This window comes from Leptidea sinapis, chromosome Z (genome assembly GCF_905404315.1).
Source record: "Leptidea sinapis chromosome Z, ilLepSina1.1, whole genome shotgun sequence".
Taxonomy (NCBI): domain Eukaryota; kingdom Metazoa; phylum Arthropoda; class Insecta; order Lepidoptera; family Pieridae; genus Leptidea; species Leptidea sinapis.
This window is the reverse complement of record NC_066312.1, coordinates 35,568,381-35,591,425: the sequence shown is the minus strand read 5'-3', so window position 1 is coordinate 35,591,425 and position 23,045 is coordinate 35,568,381. Positions and strand designations below refer to the sequence as shown.

The window sequence follows — 23,045 nt, the reverse complement described above, 5'->3', positions numbered from 1 at the left end:
GAACGCGTAGAGGATAATGAACAACAAGATGAATTTTACATGATTTATACAATTCTTTAAATTTCTTAATATCTACACCTACATAGCCTATATTTTGTTAAATCTTTTTTTTCTGTTAATGGGTTAGTTAAGTACCTATATTTTATGTTTAGACACAGACAGGTTAATTATATTATTATTAATGTAAAGGTACGTAGTTATTAGAATATATCAACTCATGTCTGTACGTGAATCGGTAGGTGAGTAGTCTTGAGTAAGAATTTCTTGGTACAGCTGACGCAGTTCTGTCGACCATAAAGCTGCTTCTCCGAAAAAATCGTTAATTACGCCGAAATAATAAAAACAAAATGTAATAATTAAAACTCATTTATTTTACGAACATAATATACAAAAAATCTTTGTTTCTTTATTATTATTGCATATTTCGTGTGAACTTCACATTTTTGCGGATAACACTTCAATTGTTTGATCCTTATTTAATTACAAATTACATTCATGAGTCATGATAATACTGAGCTTAGTGAATATAATTAACTATTAGATATCCGTAATATTACGGAATAAAAATACAATGGCAGTACCTACTCAGAATATTACAGGTAAAACGTAACTCATATTGTATCAAACCTTTACCAACCTCTATCAAATGATCTTTATTCCTAATAATTATATTATGTAGGGGATTCTGTTGTACCTAGGACAGTTTTTTTAGATATCTATTCCTTATTTTTATTTGACAACTGTACTCAAACCATTTTCGCATATTTTGAAAGGTCATTTGTTTGAGTAGGTAGGCAGTAACCTCCAAAATATCAAAAATGTATATTTCATACTTACATGTGTTTTAATAATTAAATTAATATGAAAACTGGGAATTATGGCCAAGGTGCAACACACTATGTACCTAGGCCAGTACTATGGTGTACCTAGGACACATTAGGGAATTTGGGGTAATTTATGGAAAATATAACTATTCTTAACTAAAACCGTTTTATCCAATTACGTGAATGTGAAATAATTTAAGAAAATATTCTCCTGGCCAAAGCACAACATCTAAATGTACCTTGGCGACTGACCAAGTGACCGAGGTACAACACTACTCCAACTTCAACAAAACGGTGGATTTCTAATAATTTGGGGTTACTTATCTCAAACTTTATTATTGCTTTAATACTAGTTAAAAATGGCATATAAAAGTTCAGTATATTAAAATACTTTAGCAACAAAAATCTTTTAACGTCGATAACACCATACACCGGCCTAATGGCGATAAGAGACTTTCAAATTGAATAGTCCGTAGTTACGTACAGAATACACTAGACAATATAATTTAATATCGCGGGAATTTTTGAAACCAGCCTAATGGCCTAGGTACACACAGTGCCAAGGTACAACAGGTTCCTCTAAATACATCTCCCAAATCATGATCATGACCATCCATGTGGATCTGTTACATTTGCATCACAATCACAACGTCACATGATGTTTTGTGTATGATTTTGGAAGTCGATGAACATACAAGATCCTGAAAGTTTGTTAATAATCTATTATTTTTTATTAGACTGTAGACAACGTAATTACAGTTGAGTTTTCGTTTCTTCCAATGAATGAAACTATTTCCAATATCAGTCTCGCAACCCAACACTGCATTAAATTCAAATGCAGTGCTTGATCTAGAAGGTTTAATTATTGTCGAATCGACTATGACCGGCCGGCGCTCCAGAACAGTCGAGAACGGTGCTGTGTCCAGCTGCAGCGTCAACATACACAAGACTTACCGTACCACAGCAGTCAGTACTCCCACTGTACTGCGATCTCTGAGATGCGATAGCGGCGAGTTGAACTTAGATTAAGCTCTTCTGGATGAAGTCAGAGGGGCAGAGGTAATTTAAAATAAAATTCAAGCATCGACCTTCATCCAGTGCGATCATCATAATATTGAGATAATCTCATCTACATAAGAAACAAAACATAACATACATCTATATATTACAGTGTACGTAACAAATTAAAAGTAAATGTAGATACCTATCTCATTTGATAAGGAAATTCTCAATTATAAATACGAAATAGAAGTTATTATAGGATAAATTGCTGATATATTGTTATAATAAATTTTTAAATTTCCTAAAGTTTTAACTACGTTCTACCATGTGACCGTCATGGATGATCATTTACAAAATTGAAATTGATAAAATAAGATAGGTTACGCTGATTACTTATTTTATCTAGAAAATTTCATGGCCCGCCGTATGATGTAAGAATAGGAAGCAAGAATAATTTTAATAAACTTTTTGTACTAAAACATTAATTGTGATTTCAGTCTACTACTTGCGCTCTTTAAAATAAAATGTACAAACTAATTGTAATAGATTTGATATACCGACTTTATGAAGTGTTCTACCAACTATGTTTTTTTTAAAAAAAGCGTTGATGTTCCTTTATTCCGTAGCCCGAGGTGGTATTGTTCAACTTACGCCACTACGACTCATTCTTGTTGGTCAAGATTCGTTTTCAGTTATTTAGATCCGAATACAACCAATCAATGCACAATTAATACCTACTTCCAGGTTTCGGAACACCATCACAGCTTCACAGATCTGTCACACCTACTCATATTATCAATCTTTTCAGTTAAATAGAGTATTTAATCTCTTTAAAATCACCTATAGAATTCTTTTAAAGTTATTTGAACCTTTATTTAACCATGATTAGTTAATTAAAATAATAACAATAAAAACAATAGCGTTCTTAATCACGCTGTGATAAGTATACAATTCGTACTATAAATATAACTTCATTAAGAATACAAACCTTGTTAGAAAAATATCAATGTAATAACTAATAGCTACAATATTTACAGTCGTTATATACAATTGTTTGTATACAAACGAATGGACGGATACAGTGCCGGATTGACCAGGTAACAAGAGTAATGTCAATTGATACGGGCCCCGTGCGAAAAAGGGCCCCCGCATATTTATGCCCTTTCATCTCTGCCTGAGCGTAATTGTTTGAATATATTTAATTTACTTGATGTCACAAAATCGTGAAATGTTACAAATTTTCCAAAGACAATCCACGTCAGACAATCGTTAACCGACTACTTCCAATATAAATCAAGGGCTCTTTGAAATAATTTGCCACGGGCGCCACGCTTGCTTAATCCGGCACTGGACGGATGGTAATGTTATCACTTATCACTCTGTGGGACTGTGGCGCGGTGTCCTCAGCTCCCGCTTGTCCGGCCACTTGTCGGCCGCGTACTGCACGTAGCCGGGGTCGGTGGGCGTGCCGGACACGCGGCCCTCCACCTCGTTGGCCTTCTCCACAATACGTTCCATGGGGAACATCGCCGGGGTGTCCGCTCGGCGCGATTTCGCCGGACTCTTCAAATAGTTTTCCAGTTGCTGCAGCGTCGGCGTCGCAACTGTTTTCGCTCGCGTCGGTGACTTACCTTGCCGCTTTCTCTCGTAACTCGGCGACATGTCGTCATACAAACTTTTCAGTCTACCCGACTTTACTTTAGAGAAAACAGGCGTCTGCAATTCTGGTAGATAGTTCTCTTTTACTGACAATTTATTACTGCCATCCAAACTTTCCGCGTACTCCAAGTAATCCCTGAAATACTTTTCATTAAATTTGGCGAGCTCCTGTTCGTAGTGCAGTCTATCCGGGATCACCATGGGATCTGAAAGTCGAACGTAATTACCACCCTCAATGTTTCTCAGGGAACCAAACTTTGAAGTTTCCAACTCTTTCTCTATCTGCAAATCCTCAAGCTTTGATAGAGTAGTTTTTGGGGAATCAAATAACGAAGTAGTGTCTTTTTTAACATCTTTTTCTATATTAAGATTTAAGTCTTTCGGTCGTTCAGGGTGGGCATAGCCATTTTGTTTTATGTTTGCAGGCTCGTTATTGGGTTGTCCAGTTGTAGTTGTTCCAGGTATAGAGACACCTTTTGTCGCCATTCCATTCGTAGATTGGGTGACAATTGTGACTTTCTTATCGGCCTGAGGAGATTTGGCGGAGTCTGTTTGTGACGGTCTGGTGGCTGTGTAGACCCTAGGACCCATAAGATCGAGTAAGAATAAGGCTGCGACAGACAGAGATAGGGCACCCAGGATACATGCGTTCACTGTCAGCGATTCTGGGACTGAATCTAGAGATGCCAGCTCTAGACCACCTACGACAAATATAACCTTTTTAAACATTAGCCAATAACCTGCTAAACGAACTGCTTTGAACCGAAATTTTATTGCTGTTACAGTTAATAATTAATAAATTTAGAGTGCTATTTATAATACCTAAGTACATAATTGACTGACAGACAAACATACGAATTATATTATGTTTATAGCTACTAAACTCTTAATAGCACTGGAAATATTAATATAAGTATTGAAATTAAATAAAACAAAAACATAAATTTTAACTCATGAACTATGTGCCTGTGGAGATGCGAATATTACCATCTTCACTGCAGTTAATATTTAAGTAGGTCCAAAGCAGTGAATAGCAACAATCAACATAATTATTGGGTCCCATGTCAAACAAAGTCGTACCCAGAACGAGGAAGAAGAGTAGCCCAAAGCCGAGGAGTATTCCCTCCAGGACCCGCCTGCCGCGCGGGATCTCCTGGTACACGCGGGCGAACACCAGCCCGAATGTGATAATCACGTAACCTGCAATAGTAAATAATATATCTTACAATTACATAAGTCTAAGTATAACTTGCGTTCATAACATAAGCAGCGCTAATTGAGCCTCGTTGCCGTATGAGAAATAGCGTACCGCCGTATGTGGCGTCGGCGAAGGCGCTTCCGACATTGTCCCAGGTGACGGAAGTGAGCAGCGACCACTCCCGCGACAACTTCTGCAGCAGCAGCGCCAACCGAGCCTCGTCGTCGGAAGCGACGCGCTTGGCTACCAAACACGCCACGCAGAATAACTGAACGAAGTGAACATGATATCATTATTAGTACTACACATATCCATAAGTAGTTCAGATTTGACTGTTCGTCTGGTTGGTCATATCTCCAATAATTAGGAGCCACCAAGGCACTCCATCAAAGCATCGTTGCACGCTGAATCCCAGACCGCACGACCGGTTTATTCGGAAACGTAAAACTCTGCTCACACTCGTTCCAGAGCTCGACGAGTCAACGTTTCCTGAGGATGCCTCGTGTAGAGGCGAAACATATGTCGAATGTGTTGAAGCTGAGATTGTGTGCGCCGATTCTTCGGTGGATGGCGTGTATAACCTCTTACTCTAAGCCGTGTGGTTGATCTTTAGCTGCACTAACTCTTGATTGATAATTTAAACGTTATTTATCATAATATGCGGTGTGAAAGGTTACTTGGCGACATACCGCCGCGCCGTCATCGCGTCATTCAACCATTGTATTCATCCATTCCATTGTCTACCAACAAAATTATGAAGAGGTATTTCCTTACATTATTACAACTTAATACGCAATTTATTGCATCGTGTTTTATAGAAGCATGCATACATGGGGCACACTAAGAGTTTTGCACTTCTAGCTAATCGGAACTATTTGAATTTCGAATGTTAAATTTTTTTAAACGTTGCAACATTCTTAATAGTAAAATAAAACAATTGGCGTGAAATAATTTGTCAATTGTTTTTTTATCACACATCAAAGTTGTAGATACACAAAGAAAATGGAATTAAGTCGAAAAGATATTAGAGCGATGATTTTTTATGATTTTAAAAATTCTCTCTCGCCGCAAGACTGTGCCGCTAGTCTTCAAAATGCTTCACTGTCAGGCGACGGTTTGCTGAATTTGAGAGAGGTCGGGTTTCTTTACATAACGAATTTCGTGAAGGGCGGCCTTCAACTGCCGTCAACGAAAATAATGTGGCTACTGTTAAGCGGCGTATTGAAGAAAACCCGCGTATTACCAATAAGACAATTCGAGGACAATTGGGGATCGGTATGAACCAAAATTCACACGAAGATTTGAAAATTCAGAAACTTTGTTGTAGTTAGATCCTCATGAACTGACAGCGGAGCAGAAGTGGGCTCGCGTGGAATGGTGCTCACAGATGCTAATGAAGTACAACTACGGACATTCTAATGCTGTTTATGACATTGTCACAGGAGACGAAACGTGGAATTATTGTTTTGAACCCGAAAATAACAGCAATTCTGTGAATGAGTGTTTGAAAATGAGAACAGGCCAACAAAAGTGAGGCAGGCGTGAAACGTTGCTAAAAAAATGATTGCATATTTTTTCTCAGCTACGGGTCCCATCTGCACAATTCCACTTGAAGATCAAAAGAGTGTAAATGCCGAGTGGTATTCTACCATTTGATTACCCAGGGTGTTAAAAATAGTTCGCCAAAGATGACCAAAAAGCTGCCTTCTCGTACATTATGACAACGCTTCTTCACACACGGCCAACAGTCATTTTTAGCTTCCGAAAAGTACAACTCGTCACCGTCGTGTGATTTCTGTATTTTCCCCAAAATCAAAGATTTGATGAGAGGTGTCACTTTTATCAATTCCGAAGAGGCAGTGATAGCGTTCAATCAGCACTTAGAAAACATGCATTCAGATCTGTGGTCCTCCTGTTTTAAAAAATGGTTCGATCGCATGAAAAAATGTTTAAAATGTAAAAGAGAGTATTTTGAAAAGCAATAAACATGCTATTTTGGTTATAACATGTTGCTTTTTTAAGTTACGCAAAAGTTTTAGTGTGACCTTCGAAAGAGCAACTATCACAAGACGTATCGAACCGACTACACTACAAATGTACAATTTATTTTTTCTTGGCATTACTCTGGATTCCAAATTGCAATGGGGTCCCATATTGAAGGATTGGCGAACAGACTTAGTTCTGCAGCTAAAACAGTTAAAAAGATTAGACAATTAACTGACATAGATACGGCGCGACTTGTATACTTTAGTTACTTCCATAGTATTATGTCCTATGGTATATTGCTGTGGGGCAGCGCTGCCGACATTAATACAATATTTATAACCTAGGCCCTAAGGAATCATTGGGAGCAAAATTCAAAGAAATTAACATCTTGACTGTTGCTTCTCAATATATTCTTGATAATGTAATGTATGTTCATAGGCACAAAGGTGAATTTACTAGAAAATGTCTTAACCATAATGTTAACACCAGGAACAGACATATTATAATGCCTACTCGACTTAGTCGAGTTAGCAAGTCTTTTGTGGGGCGATGTATATGCTTTTACAACAGGATCCCAGAAAATTATTTTGAATAACAATATTTGAATTTGAATTTAATGCTTATGAGTTATATTAATTTTTTAGAGTCTGTTTCGTGATTTTTTTCTATCGAGGAAATTCTTCGACATCATGTTTCCACATCACTTAATCGCTAGATCATATCCTGAATTTAAATATATATTTGTGGTACCCCATATTGAACCTTCCTACCATTGAGTCTTTGTCTTATAATAGAGTTGGATTTTGTTATACGAGTATAATAGAGTTGGAAGCAAAAAGAGAGCCCATGAGATTTCTCTTTTGCGTCATGGGCCAGGAAGAGATTGTCACTGTGTAGTGAGGAAATGGCAAATCAGAATTCACGAGTTCCCGAGGGAAGGCGCGAGAGCTGGAGAGATCGCCAACTGCAATGTGCTTCGACTTCGCCTCGACCGTAATGCTTTTGAGGGACCTGAAGGCATGCTTATAACAGGCTTTACGTTTTAATTCTATAGTGTTCACATACTTAAATACCGTCGATTCCCTTGCTGTATTGTACAAAAAAAAATTGAATGTCTGTGGAAGGCTTTCACTCACTGAAATTCACCTGTTTTTTTGATAAGAGAGCAAAAATGACAGCCTGACGTATGTTCATTATTTCCTACTTGTCCAAATTCATATCCATTTCCCTAACAAGAAGTGATAACTATCTATCTACAATTCAAATGACGTCACACTCGGTCATTTAATCGAATACAATTCACGCAAAATATTACTAAGAAAACTTAACTAAAGTTGGTCACACAACGTGTCGTAATACATTATACAACTGATGTTAAAAATAGCTGTAGGTATAGGTACTTTTCTGAGTCGAGATTTATGATTGTGGTAATAATAATATTAGTATTTAGTACCTAATAACTGTGGTAACAAATAATCAATATTTTATTATTAACGTTGTCTTCGTAATCGGTAGATATTTAATATAACTTAATATATAGTAATTTCTTTACTAAAGTTGTGCAACAAACACCTCCAATAAATAACAACAAACAGCCCAAGTAGGTACCTACCTACATGCTGCTACCTGCTTGCTAGACGGTTTCATACCCATGGCTGTATGATGCAGTCGACACATCTCAGCTTTTGTATTAATGATCTGTATAGGTACCTACATTATCCAGCTAACCAATTGCTCGCAAACATTAAATGGTACCTTAACAAAACGTGTTTTAACATTAGTTTCGTCACCATGACACGGTCACGCTCAAGATTATGCAAAACAGATAAACCTTCTAGGTAGTACGTACTAAAATTATTATAATCAAATGATTTGTATGTCGCATAAGGTAAAATGTACATTTATCATTATTTTACCGGAAAAAAGCAACGTTACTGAGAGGCATACACTGGTATTTTATAAACCAAAATAGAACAAGTTAGCAAGCGGAACAACACCACGAGTACTGCACTAGTAACTACTACAGAGTACAGCATAATATTATACAAACGGCTGCGAAGGGCAGTGAAGGGCCACGTGTGCCTCGGAGCAACATTCAACATTGCTCACGTAACAGTGGCGCGGTGGACTGCGTAGGTCGCCCGCGCTTACCTACTAATACACAATGATATTTAAAATTTAAAAGTATAGAAAGGTTACCTAGACAAAATTCGGTGTTTGTAAATGATAAACTAAAGCACACATGAATAATTTAACATTGCAATAGCACACTACATTACGATTACAAAAATTGTTATATTTTCCATAAATTACACCAGAGTACCTACTAGCCTAGGTACATAGGGTTATGATGTACGTTATCCATAAATCCCTTTATTTTGTTTTAATTATTAAAACACATGTAAGTATGAAATACATATCTTTGATATTTTGGCGGTGAATACTCAAATAATTGACCTTTCAAAATATGCAAAAATGGTTTGAGTACAGTTCGCCAAAAAAAAATTTCCAATTGTCCAGACGGGGCATTTATCGTTTTCGTGTGTGTCAAGAACAATTACCTAACAATTAATATAAGACATCGAAATCTATTTTGAAATACAAGATGGCGGATGTGACTTACAATAAAATCAAAATGGGTACCTATCATTTTCGAGATTTTCGGAAGTGTCAATTACAAATATGACACCCATTCCAAGATCCAAAATGGCGAAAGTGAAATTTTCAATAAAATCAATAGTGGTATAATTTTCGAGATTTTTGGTAGTGTCGGTGAACACGCAATTTTATTTTAAATGTTAAAGTCATTATCGACTGTTAGGGTGTTAATCTCGAGAATCATGAAACACATGATAAAAAAGTTGATAATTTTGAATTTCATGAAGCTCCAACTTTGATTTACATTTTGACTGCACTATCAGTTTCAACATCTTCAAAAACTATGAAAACGATACCCAAGACGAAAAGTTGTTATTTTTTTGCAGCCGCCACCTTGGATTTTTATTTTGACAGCACTAGCTTTTATTGGTTTCAAAACCCACGAAAACCACGACAAAACACATGTAGGCAATGATATTTAAAAGTATACAGGTTACGTAGACAACATTCGGTGTTTGAAAATGATACACTAACGCACACATGAATAATTTAACATTGCAATAGCACACTACATTACGATTATACGTCAAAGAAAGATAGTAAATGCAATTATCGCAAGCGAAAAAGATATAAATCTAATTTGCTACTTGCTTCGTAATTTGAATAGAAAAATACAAAATAATTCATCAGATATGATTTATGCCTAAAATACGATTCGTTCATAGTAAAAGTTATAAAGTAGTATAAATGCATTGAAATTAGGTAAATAAAGTGTCATTAATTTTATAAAAAAATAATTTATTATTGATTATAATATACTTATAGCCACATTGATGATATCAATTATTTGTGCATGAAATAATAAAAAAACATACAGACATAACAAAACAAAACCGAAATGTATTTATAGTAAGGATCCCATTTTCACAATTTCACTAACTACAGCTCCCAAAAAGTTTTAAGTTTACAATTATTATTTTTTGTATCTTCTATTATTTATGAATGTCTTTTTGTTGAGGGTTTATTATAATAAGATAATGGGAGAGGAAAAAAATTATCCATTGATGCTTCTGCAGTTAGCAAGGGATCTACCGAAAGGTACAGTGTTCCGGAAAAAACTCCTAATTAAGTCAAATACCACTCACTGTCTACGTCCACTACCTACCCTAAAAGTTGTTTTTGTGGTTTGATATTATTCAGCTTCCTACATACACTTTTTTATTAAAAATTATTACATTTCGTATTATATTCACTGCAACAACGTCTTTACATCATTTCCTAAAATAAATTACCTCGATCATTCCGCAACAGACAGTATCAATATCTCGTCATATTTTCTGTACTTACAACTATTAACCTATTACCGCACTACTACATTTGTTCGGCTTAGATCGTCTTACGTTCGGCACGCGATGTCATGGCGTCATATTTAATTTGTTAGATAATAATGAAATCAAATAAAATGTTATAATTCATGATTCCTTAACTGTGGTATGTAATTCTATGAACACAAGACGGCATTTTAATGTTGTATCTATAACAAATTGTCAGCAATTATGTCAACAGCAAACGCGTGCGTACCGTTTTCGTATCGAGAGAGCGACCACGACCAAAGGGGCCAATAGGCACCTACCTACATTGAAAATTAGAATATTTTTTAAAGAGTTATGGCGTGTGTGTGGCTGTGTTCAGAGAGGGTGCGGCTAACTGAGGCACGAAGAAATATCAGTGTAAAGATAAATATTAGTAGCATCTTAAGCGTTCAACACCTACAGCTTAGGTACCTGCTGACCAAATTATCGTTTATCAATAAATCACAAACATAAAAGCACTGAAATTTATATTTATGACATTGAACCCCAGTGGAATGGGTGCAGTAGGTGTATTAACCTAGTAGGTTAGTGTGGGTGTAGTAAGTATCTATAATTAAATATCTACAACAAATGGGCGCAAATATCTAGTTCAAAACAATTAACAGTAATTATTACGAGTTGACATCTTAACATTTGGTGTCACAGTTCAAAGATGATATAAGTACCAAAATTCTGGAGCACTGCGCTGCCCATAACCTTTAGGTGCCCTCGAGGCGGCAATTTATTAAATGCTAATAATTGAGTAGGGTATATAAATCTGTTATATTTGAGATGCGCGCCTTAGCTTGACGTATCAAAAAATAAGAAAGAATATACTAGTTACATATACGTTAACGATGATAGTTCCACAGACGTAGTTCGGGCCGTGATGATAGATGGGTCCCAATGTTTGAGAAATAAAGTTATTATTATTTCCCAGAAGAGCTTCGCAAAGCTGGTTCCCAAAAATGTAGCAACATCAAGTTGCTGAATCTTGGTCCTGACTATTTGATACTAGGTATATTATAATTATTACGTTTACTCTAAGGCAGGAAACTTGTTCTCGGGTAAGGAAGAAGAGACCAAACATACTCATTTCTAAGCAACCAATACTGACAACGAATAACCTAATATCATTTAAACGTCTAGATCGACTGTGACAGCTGTGAAAATGTCGAAAACAATTGAGATTGACAGTTAACCTGTATTTTCAACAATGCACGAATACTAACGCAAAGTGACGTAAGTTATAAACCTGGCCTGATTTCATCGGTTGTTCAGCAGCAAGAGGCTCTATTTAGAAATATAAATTATCTCAGCAAATATCATATAGCCGGAAGCCAGAAACACTATCTTACGTATAATTTGCAATACTTCTCAGCTGAACCATAGCCGCTCCAACTATGTAACGAGAGCTTGTAGCTCTAGAAACCATTTGAAGTTCACAATAATGTTAATCCTAGTCAATGATGAACCTGCGGTATCTCGCGGTATCTCGTGGTATCTCGCGGTATGGTACGCGACAAACATTGTGCTATGTACCAAGTTACACGTTATATGAAATATTAGCTAATTTTACAAATGCAAAGGAACCATCATATAAATATAATAGCGAGTCCACATTTATTTTGTACCTACACAGTAAATAGGCACAATCCATTTTGTGACTACGATCCACTTGGGTCTTGGTCTAAACGGCTTTTATTTCAAAATGAATCCAACTGGGTAAGTTTTATATACTTAAATTCAAAAATTGTTATTCGAATTAGTTACAAAGTGAATTTTTATTTTTTATTCAATATTGTAACTGGGAAAAATTGTCGCCCAATGTGGAAATCGTGCTTTACTTTTGATCACTTTTTTGTTTGTGGAGGAATGTATTATGTAAGTAGTTATATATTTACTACCTGGCCCGACAGACGTTGTGATTGTGAAATTGTTTCAGAGAAGAACTGTCTAACCGTGAGTCAATAAATTATCTCATATAAATATGTCCATAAAAAACAAATATTGGAAATAAAAAAGTTATGGGCTATAATGGGAATACTATCCGATCTTTCAAGTTGGACTAAACTGCACTCCATGAAGTGATCCCCATTTTTAAATCCGTTTATTAGTTTAGGAGTTCACTGGGAACAAACATCAGGACACTGTATTTATATAATAAATATATATAATGTGTTCACGATAATAAATGAGAGCAGCTAAATAACATGACAATAATTACTGAGGTATGTGGTACTTAATGATATTTTTATGTCAATAGTAATTAGTAGTGGTAGTAGGTACCAATAGGTGTAATAAACACTCTTATATAGAGAAACTTTTAAGAAGTTATGGTTATCGTCAAACTTAAAGTGATGGTCATATTTTAATAAATCAGCGTTAAAGAAATAGCTACCAACAGTTATAGCCTAGGTCACAAAAATTAATCGAATATCAGCAGAAATAAATCAAGTAAATCGAAAAATATTACATCTATAAGTATTGAATTTTAAGTTTTAAGAGTGTTTCCTATTTGGATATTACAAAATATCCCAAATTACAATGCACTGCATATAGCTGAACTGAACGTACCGTTGATGTTGAATTTCGGAACACCTACTATAGTTGGGAGAATAAGACAAAGATAAACAATAAAAATAGACTTCTTACGTTTAGGTACTTATTGAGACCAACAATCAGTTCATAAGAATGCATTAAAGATCCTTAAAATCATCAATATTAATATTTAATCCCAACAGAACACTCAAAATTATTTGTTTAATTCACAGGCCACTTGCCCGATTCAATACATTGCCATTTGACATACAAATACAAAAAATAATGCGATATCTTCTCAATATATTACATAGGTACTAGCTGACCCGACAGACGTTGTTCTGTTCATAATAAAAAAAAACTCTAACGGATGGAATTTTGTAAAATCCGTTCTTAGTCAATTCTTAGTTCGAAATCTCTCAGTATCTGTCCTTTTAGTTTCAGAGTAGAGGTCCCCTAAGAACGAATTATATCTTGTGTCACGATGCGTGCTCGGGATAAACTCATAAACTATTGAACCGATTTTAATAAAAATTTGTAACACGAGTGCGAGTCATGAGAGATAGTTTCTGAAGGACAGTTTTGCTGTAACAGTATTTGATAACATTCTTGTCATCAAATATACAATATTTCATTTTATGGGTCACTAATGATTGAATTTCTACTAATTTCATTATTAACAATTAAGTTAAATAAATTATAATGATTAGTATAAAAAAAAATCTTAAGATAATACCGATAATGGATTTAGTTAGGTATTTTAATAAGTGCTTAGATTTATCACAAATTTCTAATAAAAATAGCTGTATTATTAAATGCTACCGCGTATTGTCCCATCGGAATTGTTTATTAAATACTAAATGAACGCCCCGCCCCTACTTTGTCCTATTATTTACTTTATATTTTTACAAGATATGTAGGTAAATATTGTAATATACATTTATTTTACGAGAAATGCAATTATACTTTAAGTTCATCATTATAAAGGAAAAGACGACTAAAAATACTATTCGTCTTAATAGTTACCTTTTTTACCTTGTTAGGTTGATACACATTTTGTTTCGTTGGTACACAGTTTCTTCCTATGTTTGTTTATAGGCATATAATACCCAAGTACTTTCTTAAATTATATAAGACTCTTATGATGAGATGTCTTTTATGAATGATAGAGTTTCTTGCGCCGCTTCTTCTCTCTCAAAGCGCCATTTGTTACCGAAGCGGTGGTAGTATTAAAAATGACATTAAAAAGAATTCTAAAGAAATCAATTTAGAGAAAATAAATGCCATTTATAATGCTCTCTCTAGTTGCTGGATTAAGATTTGCCAAGAAACTATAGGCGCAAAGAGCAAGCGTTAGTTGTTGGTTCATAGGTACAATTGTTAAATATAATTACTTATTTTAGTACATTAAAATTTCAAAAGCACTTTTACAGTAAGGAACTAATTGTGAAAATCGCGTATGAAGCAATTGTCTATTTTTAAAGCGCGACAGCAGCAGGATAATTTTATATCTATGTTCAAAACTTAGAATAAAAATTATAACGAACGTCCAAAGCTCTACCATCGATAAGGCAAACGAGTTGCAACACGCGTTGCGCAATCGGTCGCACTATCGTTGGTAACATACTTACAAACTCGACTATCTTCAGCGCGACCCACTTATTGAACACCGCCATCCCGACACAAGACACTCAAGCGACCAATACTCAGCTCCTCATTTCACCGCCGCAGTACCCGAGCGAGGGTAAGATTCCGCTAACCGCTTCAACACCAACAAGTTAGTTCCTCACACGCGCCGCTCAACACACGCCCGCCTCACAGAGACGCGCACAAATTATTGCATTTTCTGTGCTGTGAGCTGTCAGCCGCGTGCGACATTGAAATAAGGCGTTAAGTGTGCGACGTCCAATGTTACGCAACATACCATACCTGCAGTCATTATCTAATACGTGTTCTTAGAAATTGGAACATTTGCTTGGAACATTGGAACGTTTGTCCGTATTCTAAAGATGTTACAAGGCTAGAACATTTCTCAAAAATTGCTTTTAAAATTATGCCAAAATTTTGGCAAAATGTTATAAAATACACTTATGAATGTGAAAGTTATAGGTATGTTTAACTATTTACTACCATTTCAGAATAGAAATTTAACTTTATAGTTAGTTATACGTCATAAAAAGAAATGACCAAAAACATTGTCGCCACTCTTCAATTATTATTAAAGTAATATTAACTAATTAAAGATAAGGTTCTTCAGGCCTAATTATTGGGAACTGTGTTTCCCGATAATCCTTAACTTAAACTAAAATTCAAATCTTTGTTCATAAGACGTTCATCAATCCGATATTTTTCACATAATTACTGTCTTCTTAATTACTATGTATGTAGGTATATCGCAATCTTAAAATAGGCACATAATAAAATTAGTATGGAGTGTTAAGAAGTTCTATTATTCAAGAGACAGATTGAAAAAGAAAATCTTTAAATAGCTCTGGTTACATAATTAAGTTATTGACTAATATTTGGCTAATAGTACCTACCTACATAATAATATGATTGTTATACAAATGATTTAAGTTTTCTTTAGTGTTAATTCCGCTTTTTTATATTTGTTTTTAAAACAATTCGACACGTGTTTCGCTTCTACACGAGGCATCCTCAGGACGTGTTGTCTCGCCAAAAAAATCATAGAATTACATACCACAGATAAGAAATCATGAATTATAACATTTTATTAACCGACATCAAAAAAGGAGGAGGTTCTCAATTCGTCGGTTTTTTTTATGTTTGTTACCTCTAAACTTTCGACTGGGTGAACCGATTTTGATAATTCTTTTTTTATTTGAATGCTGGTGCGTCCCGTGTGGTCCCATTTAAATTGGTCCAGATCTGACAATGGCATCCATGAGAAAAGTCATAAGTCTTAAATTTGCTATACCTACGTATAGCAAATTGGATGATAAATTTACGAAAAATTCAATATCGCGCCAACCGATTTCGATGATTCTTTTTTTATTGGAAAGGATATACTTCAAAGATAGCTTGGTGAGAGTTTGGTTAGGTTCTGATTACGGAATCCATGGCAAAGTAACGGAACTCTTCAATTAAGCGCTTACGTTCATTGCTGCATTGAAAATTTTTGTATATCTGCACATATATAGACAAGTTGTTAGTTAGTGTACTTCAAATTTACTAAAAATCAAAAAATAAAAAAAAAAATAATAAAAAAACAACCGACTCCAAAAACACAATTCCAATACAATAGATATACACTAAAAAGTATAAAAATAATTTCGTATTTTTATACAATCTAATTCTAGTTACGATTATTGTAATTTATGGAGACGGTGTCATCCAAGATAGGCTTGTAACTACATACATAGTTATAAGGCGGAAGGACACCGATTCAGAAAATTACAATAATCGTAACTAGAATTATATTGTATAAAAATACGCAATTATTTTTATACTTTTTAGTGCATATTATATCTATTGTTTTGGAATACTGTTTTTGTAGTCGGTTGTTTTTTTGTTAATTTTTTTTTATGATTTTATTTATCTAACAAAATAAATATGTCGCCATGACAACGCCGAAATATTGATGCTGTCTGTTGCGGGATAATCGAGGTAGAATATTTCAGGAAATGATGTAAAAAAAGTCGTTGTTGCAGTGAATGTAATATGAAATGTAATAATTTTTAATAAACAAGTGCGTATATAGGTAGCTGAAGTCTAAACTATCAAACCACTAAAACAAGTTTAAGGGTAGGTAGCGGATGTACAAAGTGAGTGCAATTTTTTTAGGTAGGAGTTTTTTCAGTAACACTGTCCCTTTCATTATATCCCTTCCTAACTGCAGAAGAATCAATGGATCATTTTCTTCTTCTCCGATTACCTTATTGTAATAAACCCTCAACAATAAGACATTCATTAATAATATAAGATACAAAAAATAATATTGTAATCTTAAAACTTTTTGGGAGCCCTCGTTAGTAAAATTTTAAAAATTTAACCCTTACTTACCTTTCGGTTTTGTTTTGGTGTTTGAATGTTTTTTATTATTTTATATATAAATAATTGGTATCATTTATTATAATCAATATTAAAATATTTTTTTAAAAAATCATTGACACATTCTACATCTACCTAATTTCAATGCACTTTTACTACTTTATAGCTTTTACTAGATGAACTCATGAATGAATCGTAATTTAGGCACGGTGTACGGTAAAAAATCATATCTGATGAATTAACTGTATTTTTCTATACAAATACGAAGCAATTAGCAAATTAGATTTTTCTCTTTTTTCGCTTGCGATAATTGCATTTATCGTAATGTAGTGTGCTATTACCATTATGCGTCAAATTATTATAACACTAGAAATAAGGGATTGCTTGTAACTAATTCTAGTAGGCTTCATAAGATACATAATAGCTTTAGGGTAAATGTATACACTAAATTCAAATTCAAAAACACTTTATTCACGTAGGTCACGGAAATGACACTTATGAATGTCAAAAAAAATATAAAAATATTGTTTCTTATTGAATTTATCGCTACTTCGTAAAGGGTTGAGCTAATGAGAAGAAGTAGCAAGAAACTCATTGCCACTCTTTTAAGTCAAGATTTACATTTTAGTTGTTTTACAAATCATTTCAATTACAATATATGCAAAGTGACGCAACAAAAATACTCAAATGTCAAAAACTGAAAGGCTTACATGAGTAAGTCAAAAAAAGAAAAATAAGTAAATTAATACTTATAAACACAAGAGTTATTGAGTATAGTAGATGCATCAATCCACACATACCGTAAGTAAATAGACGCGTTATGTGAGCATTTCATAAAATAAAATATATTAACTTTAACTTTAAAGGAAATAATTTTAATAAAAAAACATATCAAGCAGACCTCCCGGTAACAAGATCATCCAGCCCCCACGAGTAGCACCCGTTCACGAGCATGACGCATGGACCAGCCATCGCCTCCCTCGACCATATTTTAGGGAAGGGAACGACCCGCCCCACGTCGCCGCCACAAGCAGAGGCATTTAAGCGAGCATGACGATACCTGTCACGAGAAATCTACCGAATAACAAAACAATTCAAGTTCATCTACATATTATGCAATACTTACTAAATGCCTCTACTTACAATTTTGTTTCAAATTACATAACTCATGATAATGATTATTAAAATTGATTAAAAAACAGAAACAATATTAATATTTAAATTATATAACTATAATGACATTTATCAAACTAAGACAGACATGTAACAGCCCAGCAGCTCAGTCCCAAGGGTTCTTTAGATCCAGATATTTTATAGTACCCTTTTGTATACAACTTTTTCTTTAGCACTGATTTATATTCATTTAAAGGTAAGTTCTGAATGTCAATAGGGACCTTATTATAAAAACGTATACAGAGACCTCTGAATGAATTTGTGACTTTTTGGAGTCGACTTACATGAACAGCAAGCCTATCCCTATTTCTAGTATTGACATTATGAGTGTCACTAATTTTTTTAAACGATTTTATATTTTTTTTTTCCATAAACAAGGTTTTCATATATGTATTGCGATGTCAAAGTCAAAACTTTTATTTCCTTAAATTTTTCCCTTAGTGACACTCTTGGTCCTAATTTATAGATGGCACGAATAGCTCGCTTCTGCAGTGTGAAAATGGTGTTAACATCGGCAGCATGTCCCCAAAGTAAAATACCGTATGTCATCAGACTATGAAAATAGCTGAAGTAGACCAACCTCGCGATAATTTCATCCGTAAGTTGCCGAATTTTTTTAACTGTGTATGCTGCAGAACTAAGCTTTTTCGCCAAATTCATAATATGAGGACCCCACTGAAGTTTGGTATCTAAGGTAATCCCTAAAAATACGGTTGTATCTACAGGTTTCAACTCATCGTCTTTTACTACAATATTTGTGTCAATCTGTCTAACATTAGTCAGGGAAAATTTAATACATTTGGTTTGTTTTTCAGAAGGAGATTATTCGTAGTGAACCATTCCACTATTTTAGAGATAGCATTGTTCACGTCATCAAAAGTAGTATGCTGTCTATGTAGTTTAAAAAGTAAAGAAGTATCATCTGCAAACAATACTATCTCATGTTTATTTTGTACAAAGTATGGTAAATCATTTATATATACAAGGAATAGGAATGGCCCAAGAATCGAACCCTGTGGAACGCCCATGGTAATGGGAGATCCAGCTGACCTCTTACTGTTCGCTTCAACCATCTGAAACCTGTTGCCCAAATAAGACTTCAGAAGGCCAAGTGCTTCTCCCTTGATTCCATAATGATGTAGTTTTCTGATTAAGATTTCATGAAGAACACAGTCAAATGCCTTGGATAAATCACAGAAAATTCCATCGGCATCCTGACAATTATCCCAGGCTTCAAAAATTTGCTGAATAAGCTCAACACCAGCATCTGTTGTTGTGCAACCCCTTGAAAAACCAAATTGTTTAGTGCTCATTAAATTGTTACCATAAAAATGATTAAGCAATTGTTGTAAAATAAGCTTTTCAAATATTTTACTTAGCGTCGGTAGAATAGATATTGGTCTAAAATTTATGGGGTCAGAAGAACTACCAGCTTTGAATAATGGAATGACTTTACTCTGTTTCATCAAATCAGGAAACACACCATTGTCAACACATAAGTTAAATATGACAACCAAGTATGGAGCAATACAATCAGCTATGGAGTGAATTATTTTAACGGAAAAGCCATCAAGATCAGCAACCTTTTTCAATTCTACTGATTTAAAGGCTTTCATTACATCATTGTAAGTGTGATTCACATGAGTGAATTTGAAATCTATTTTACATTCATTTACATTTGACATAATTATAGATTCAGCAAGAGTGGCAGATGACTTTAGGTGGAAACTGGAATATCAGCAAAAAAAACTTTCAAAAGCAACATCTTGGTCTGTATCCAAGATTTTATCATTTATTTTTAAACTAAAATTTAAGTTGCGAGGTTTGTTTCTTCCAGTCGCACTGTTTACTACTTGCCATGTTGATTTTATTTTATCTGAACTATTTTTAATTTTATTACTTATATACATTGATTTTGCTAAGGTACATGAGCGTTTAATTATCTTTGAATAATTTTTTCCATAGTTAGCAAATCTTTCTGAGTGATTATACAATTTTTCCTCATAAAGTGAGTATAATTTCCTTCTGCTAATATGAATTCCCGCCGTTGCCCAATCACTGAAAGACAATGAATTATTTTTCTGTATATACTTTGGCTTAAATGTAACATTATATTCACCTTTGATAACATCAATAACAGAATCATATAGTTCATTTGGGTCTTCATAATAATTTAAATTAGGTAACTTCATTAAAGTATTTGATCTAAAATTATTTAGGCGACTAGTGTTCACAGGTACACATTTAACACTGTACTTAGGTTTACTATAATTAAAATTAAAAGTGGTTAGTAGGCCACAGTGGTCTGATTCTAATTTATTTATAATTGACTTTGACTGTGGAACAATATTGGTAAATATATTATCAAGACAGGTTGATGTAGTTACTGTAATTCTAGTGGGTTCTAAAAATAAATTTACTAGATTATAGCATCGAAATAGGGATATTAGCTTAGTGCTCAGGCCGGATTCAACTAATAAATTGACATTAAAATCTCCACAAACAAGAATATTTTTATTATTTTTATTACAATTTTTTTCAAAAATGTCATATGATGCAGCTGGTGGTCTGTATACACTCATTACAACAAGCTGCTCAAGCTCTATACATCTCAATAGTTTGTTCAACTGACAGGCTCACAATATCTAAACGTTCTTTATATTTTAAACTGTTATGAATCAGTATTAGAGAGCCTCCGTGTATTGCATTTTGTCTGTTGAACGAACTAGCAACCTGGTGCTTGCCAAAATTGAACATAAGCTGATGACTTTTTAACCAATGTTCTGTTAAACAAAGTATATCAATATCATTATTATTTAAAAACAACTCAATTTCCAAGTGTTTCCCAGCCAAGCTCTGAATATTTTGGTGCACCAGGTTAATAAAATTTTTATTATTAAATTTATCTAATACTATGTGTGTGGGTGTGCTATGCTTTATATTCAAGTTATTATTTTTTGTTGTATTAGATTTCAAATTTCTGCCGGAGTTGTTCTCAGTTGTCTTATAAACTAGTTTAAATGGTTTGGAAAATATTCCACAGTTTTAATACCAAAGGTACTACTAACCTGCTCAATAGAAGCAGGTGTCTGTCTGTCCACCGAACAGGATAAGTTAATAAATAATAATTTAGCACATGTGGTAATTGTCGAAAACACTTCTATAGTATAGTCCCAGACACGGTTCAGGCATTATCTATAAATAAATTTAAATGTTTTATAAAAAAATGGCTCTGTCGTAAATCCTATTACTCCACTGCTGAATATCTAAATGATCGGACAGCCTGGGACTAGATTGTGATTATTTTATAGCGATAGAAATGACTGTACAATATTGTATATTTTTATTGAAAAGAGCGCAAAAAAGAATGCTGGGAGAGTTTCTTGCGCCGCTTCTTCTCTCTCAGAGCGCCATTTGTTTCCGAAGCGGTAGTAGTATCTAGTAGTTATTAGAAATTATATCAAAAAGAATTCTAAAGGAATCACTTTTGAGAAAATAAATGCCTTTTATGGCTTTATTGCAATGTTAAATTATTCATGTGTGCGTTAGTGTATCATTTTCAAACACCGAATGATGCCTACGTAACCTATCCATACTTTTAGATATCATTGCCTACATGTGTTTTGTCATGGTTTTCGTGGGTTTTGAAACCAATACAAGCTAGTGCTGTCAAAATAAAAATCCAAGATGGCCACTGCAAAAAAGTAACAACTTTTCGTCATGGGTATCGTTTTCATAGTTTTTGAGGATGTTGAAACTGATAGTGCAGTCAAAATGTAAATCAAAGTTGGAGCTTCATGAAATTCGAAATTATCAACTTTTTTATCATGTGTTTCATGATTCTCGAGGGTGTTAAAGCCGATGACTTTAACTTTTGAAAAAAAATTGCGTGTTCACCGACACCCCCGAAAATCTCGAAAATAAAACCCCTATTGATTTTATTCAAAATGTAACATCCGCTATTTTGGATCTTGGAATGGTCATATTTGTAATTGACACTTCCAAAAATCTCGAAAATGTAAAAATACCCATTTTGATTTTATTGTAAGTCACATCCGCCATCTTGTATTTCAAAATAGATTTCGATGTCTGATATTAATTGTTAGGTAATTGTTCTTGACACTCACGAAAACGATAATATCCCCGTCTGTTCATGTTAGTGGGATGACTGTAGGTAAGTTTCTAAGACTGTGGTAGGAGTGAAACTTCAACTGAAAATGTTTAAAAACACTTATTCCAAGGATCACGATATTTATTGACCATCTGACCCCTGCCTATGGCATGAATTGTCTATACCTATATAGTGAACGTCATTTTTGAAGGAGGGAAACCTTTTGTACGGACAGTTTTAGGTATCTATTTTTTATTTTTTTGGCGAACTGTACTCAAACCATTTTTGGATATTTTGAAAGGTCAATTATTTGAGTATTCGCCACCAAAATATCATAGATATGTATTTCATACTTAAATGTGTTTTAATAATTAAAACAAAAAAAAAAGGGATTTATGGATAAGGTACAACATACCCTATGTACTAAGTTCATAGGGTATGTTGTACCTAGTGGGTACTCTGGTGTAATTTATGGAAAATATAACAATTTTTTATCCAAGACCGTTTTATTCGTTTAAATAACACATCTATTTAACAAAAAATAACTCACTGTATAGTTTATTTTATTGTAAGGAGACAAAACTATATTT

General features: G+C 34.2%; 1 protein-coding gene across 1 annotated transcript; it reads right to left on the bottom strand.

Annotated features, from left to right (window-relative positions):
• Window positions 1–350: 350 nt before the first annotated feature.
• LOC126978581 (uncharacterized) lies at window positions 351–15,005 on the bottom strand. Its single transcript, XM_050827536.1, has 4 exons — window positions 14,792–15,005; window positions 4,795–4,951; window positions 4,566–4,685; window positions 351–4,186 (listed from the first exon to the last, which is right to left on the bottom strand). Exons 1-4 carry the CDS (start codon window positions 14,834–14,836, stop codon window positions 3,201–3,203), a joined length of 1,308 nt encoding a protein of 435 aa, XP_050683493.1. The 5' UTR covers window positions 14,837–15,005; the 3' UTR covers window positions 351–3,200.
• Between the last annotated feature and the right edge of the window lie 8,040 nt (window positions 15,006–23,045).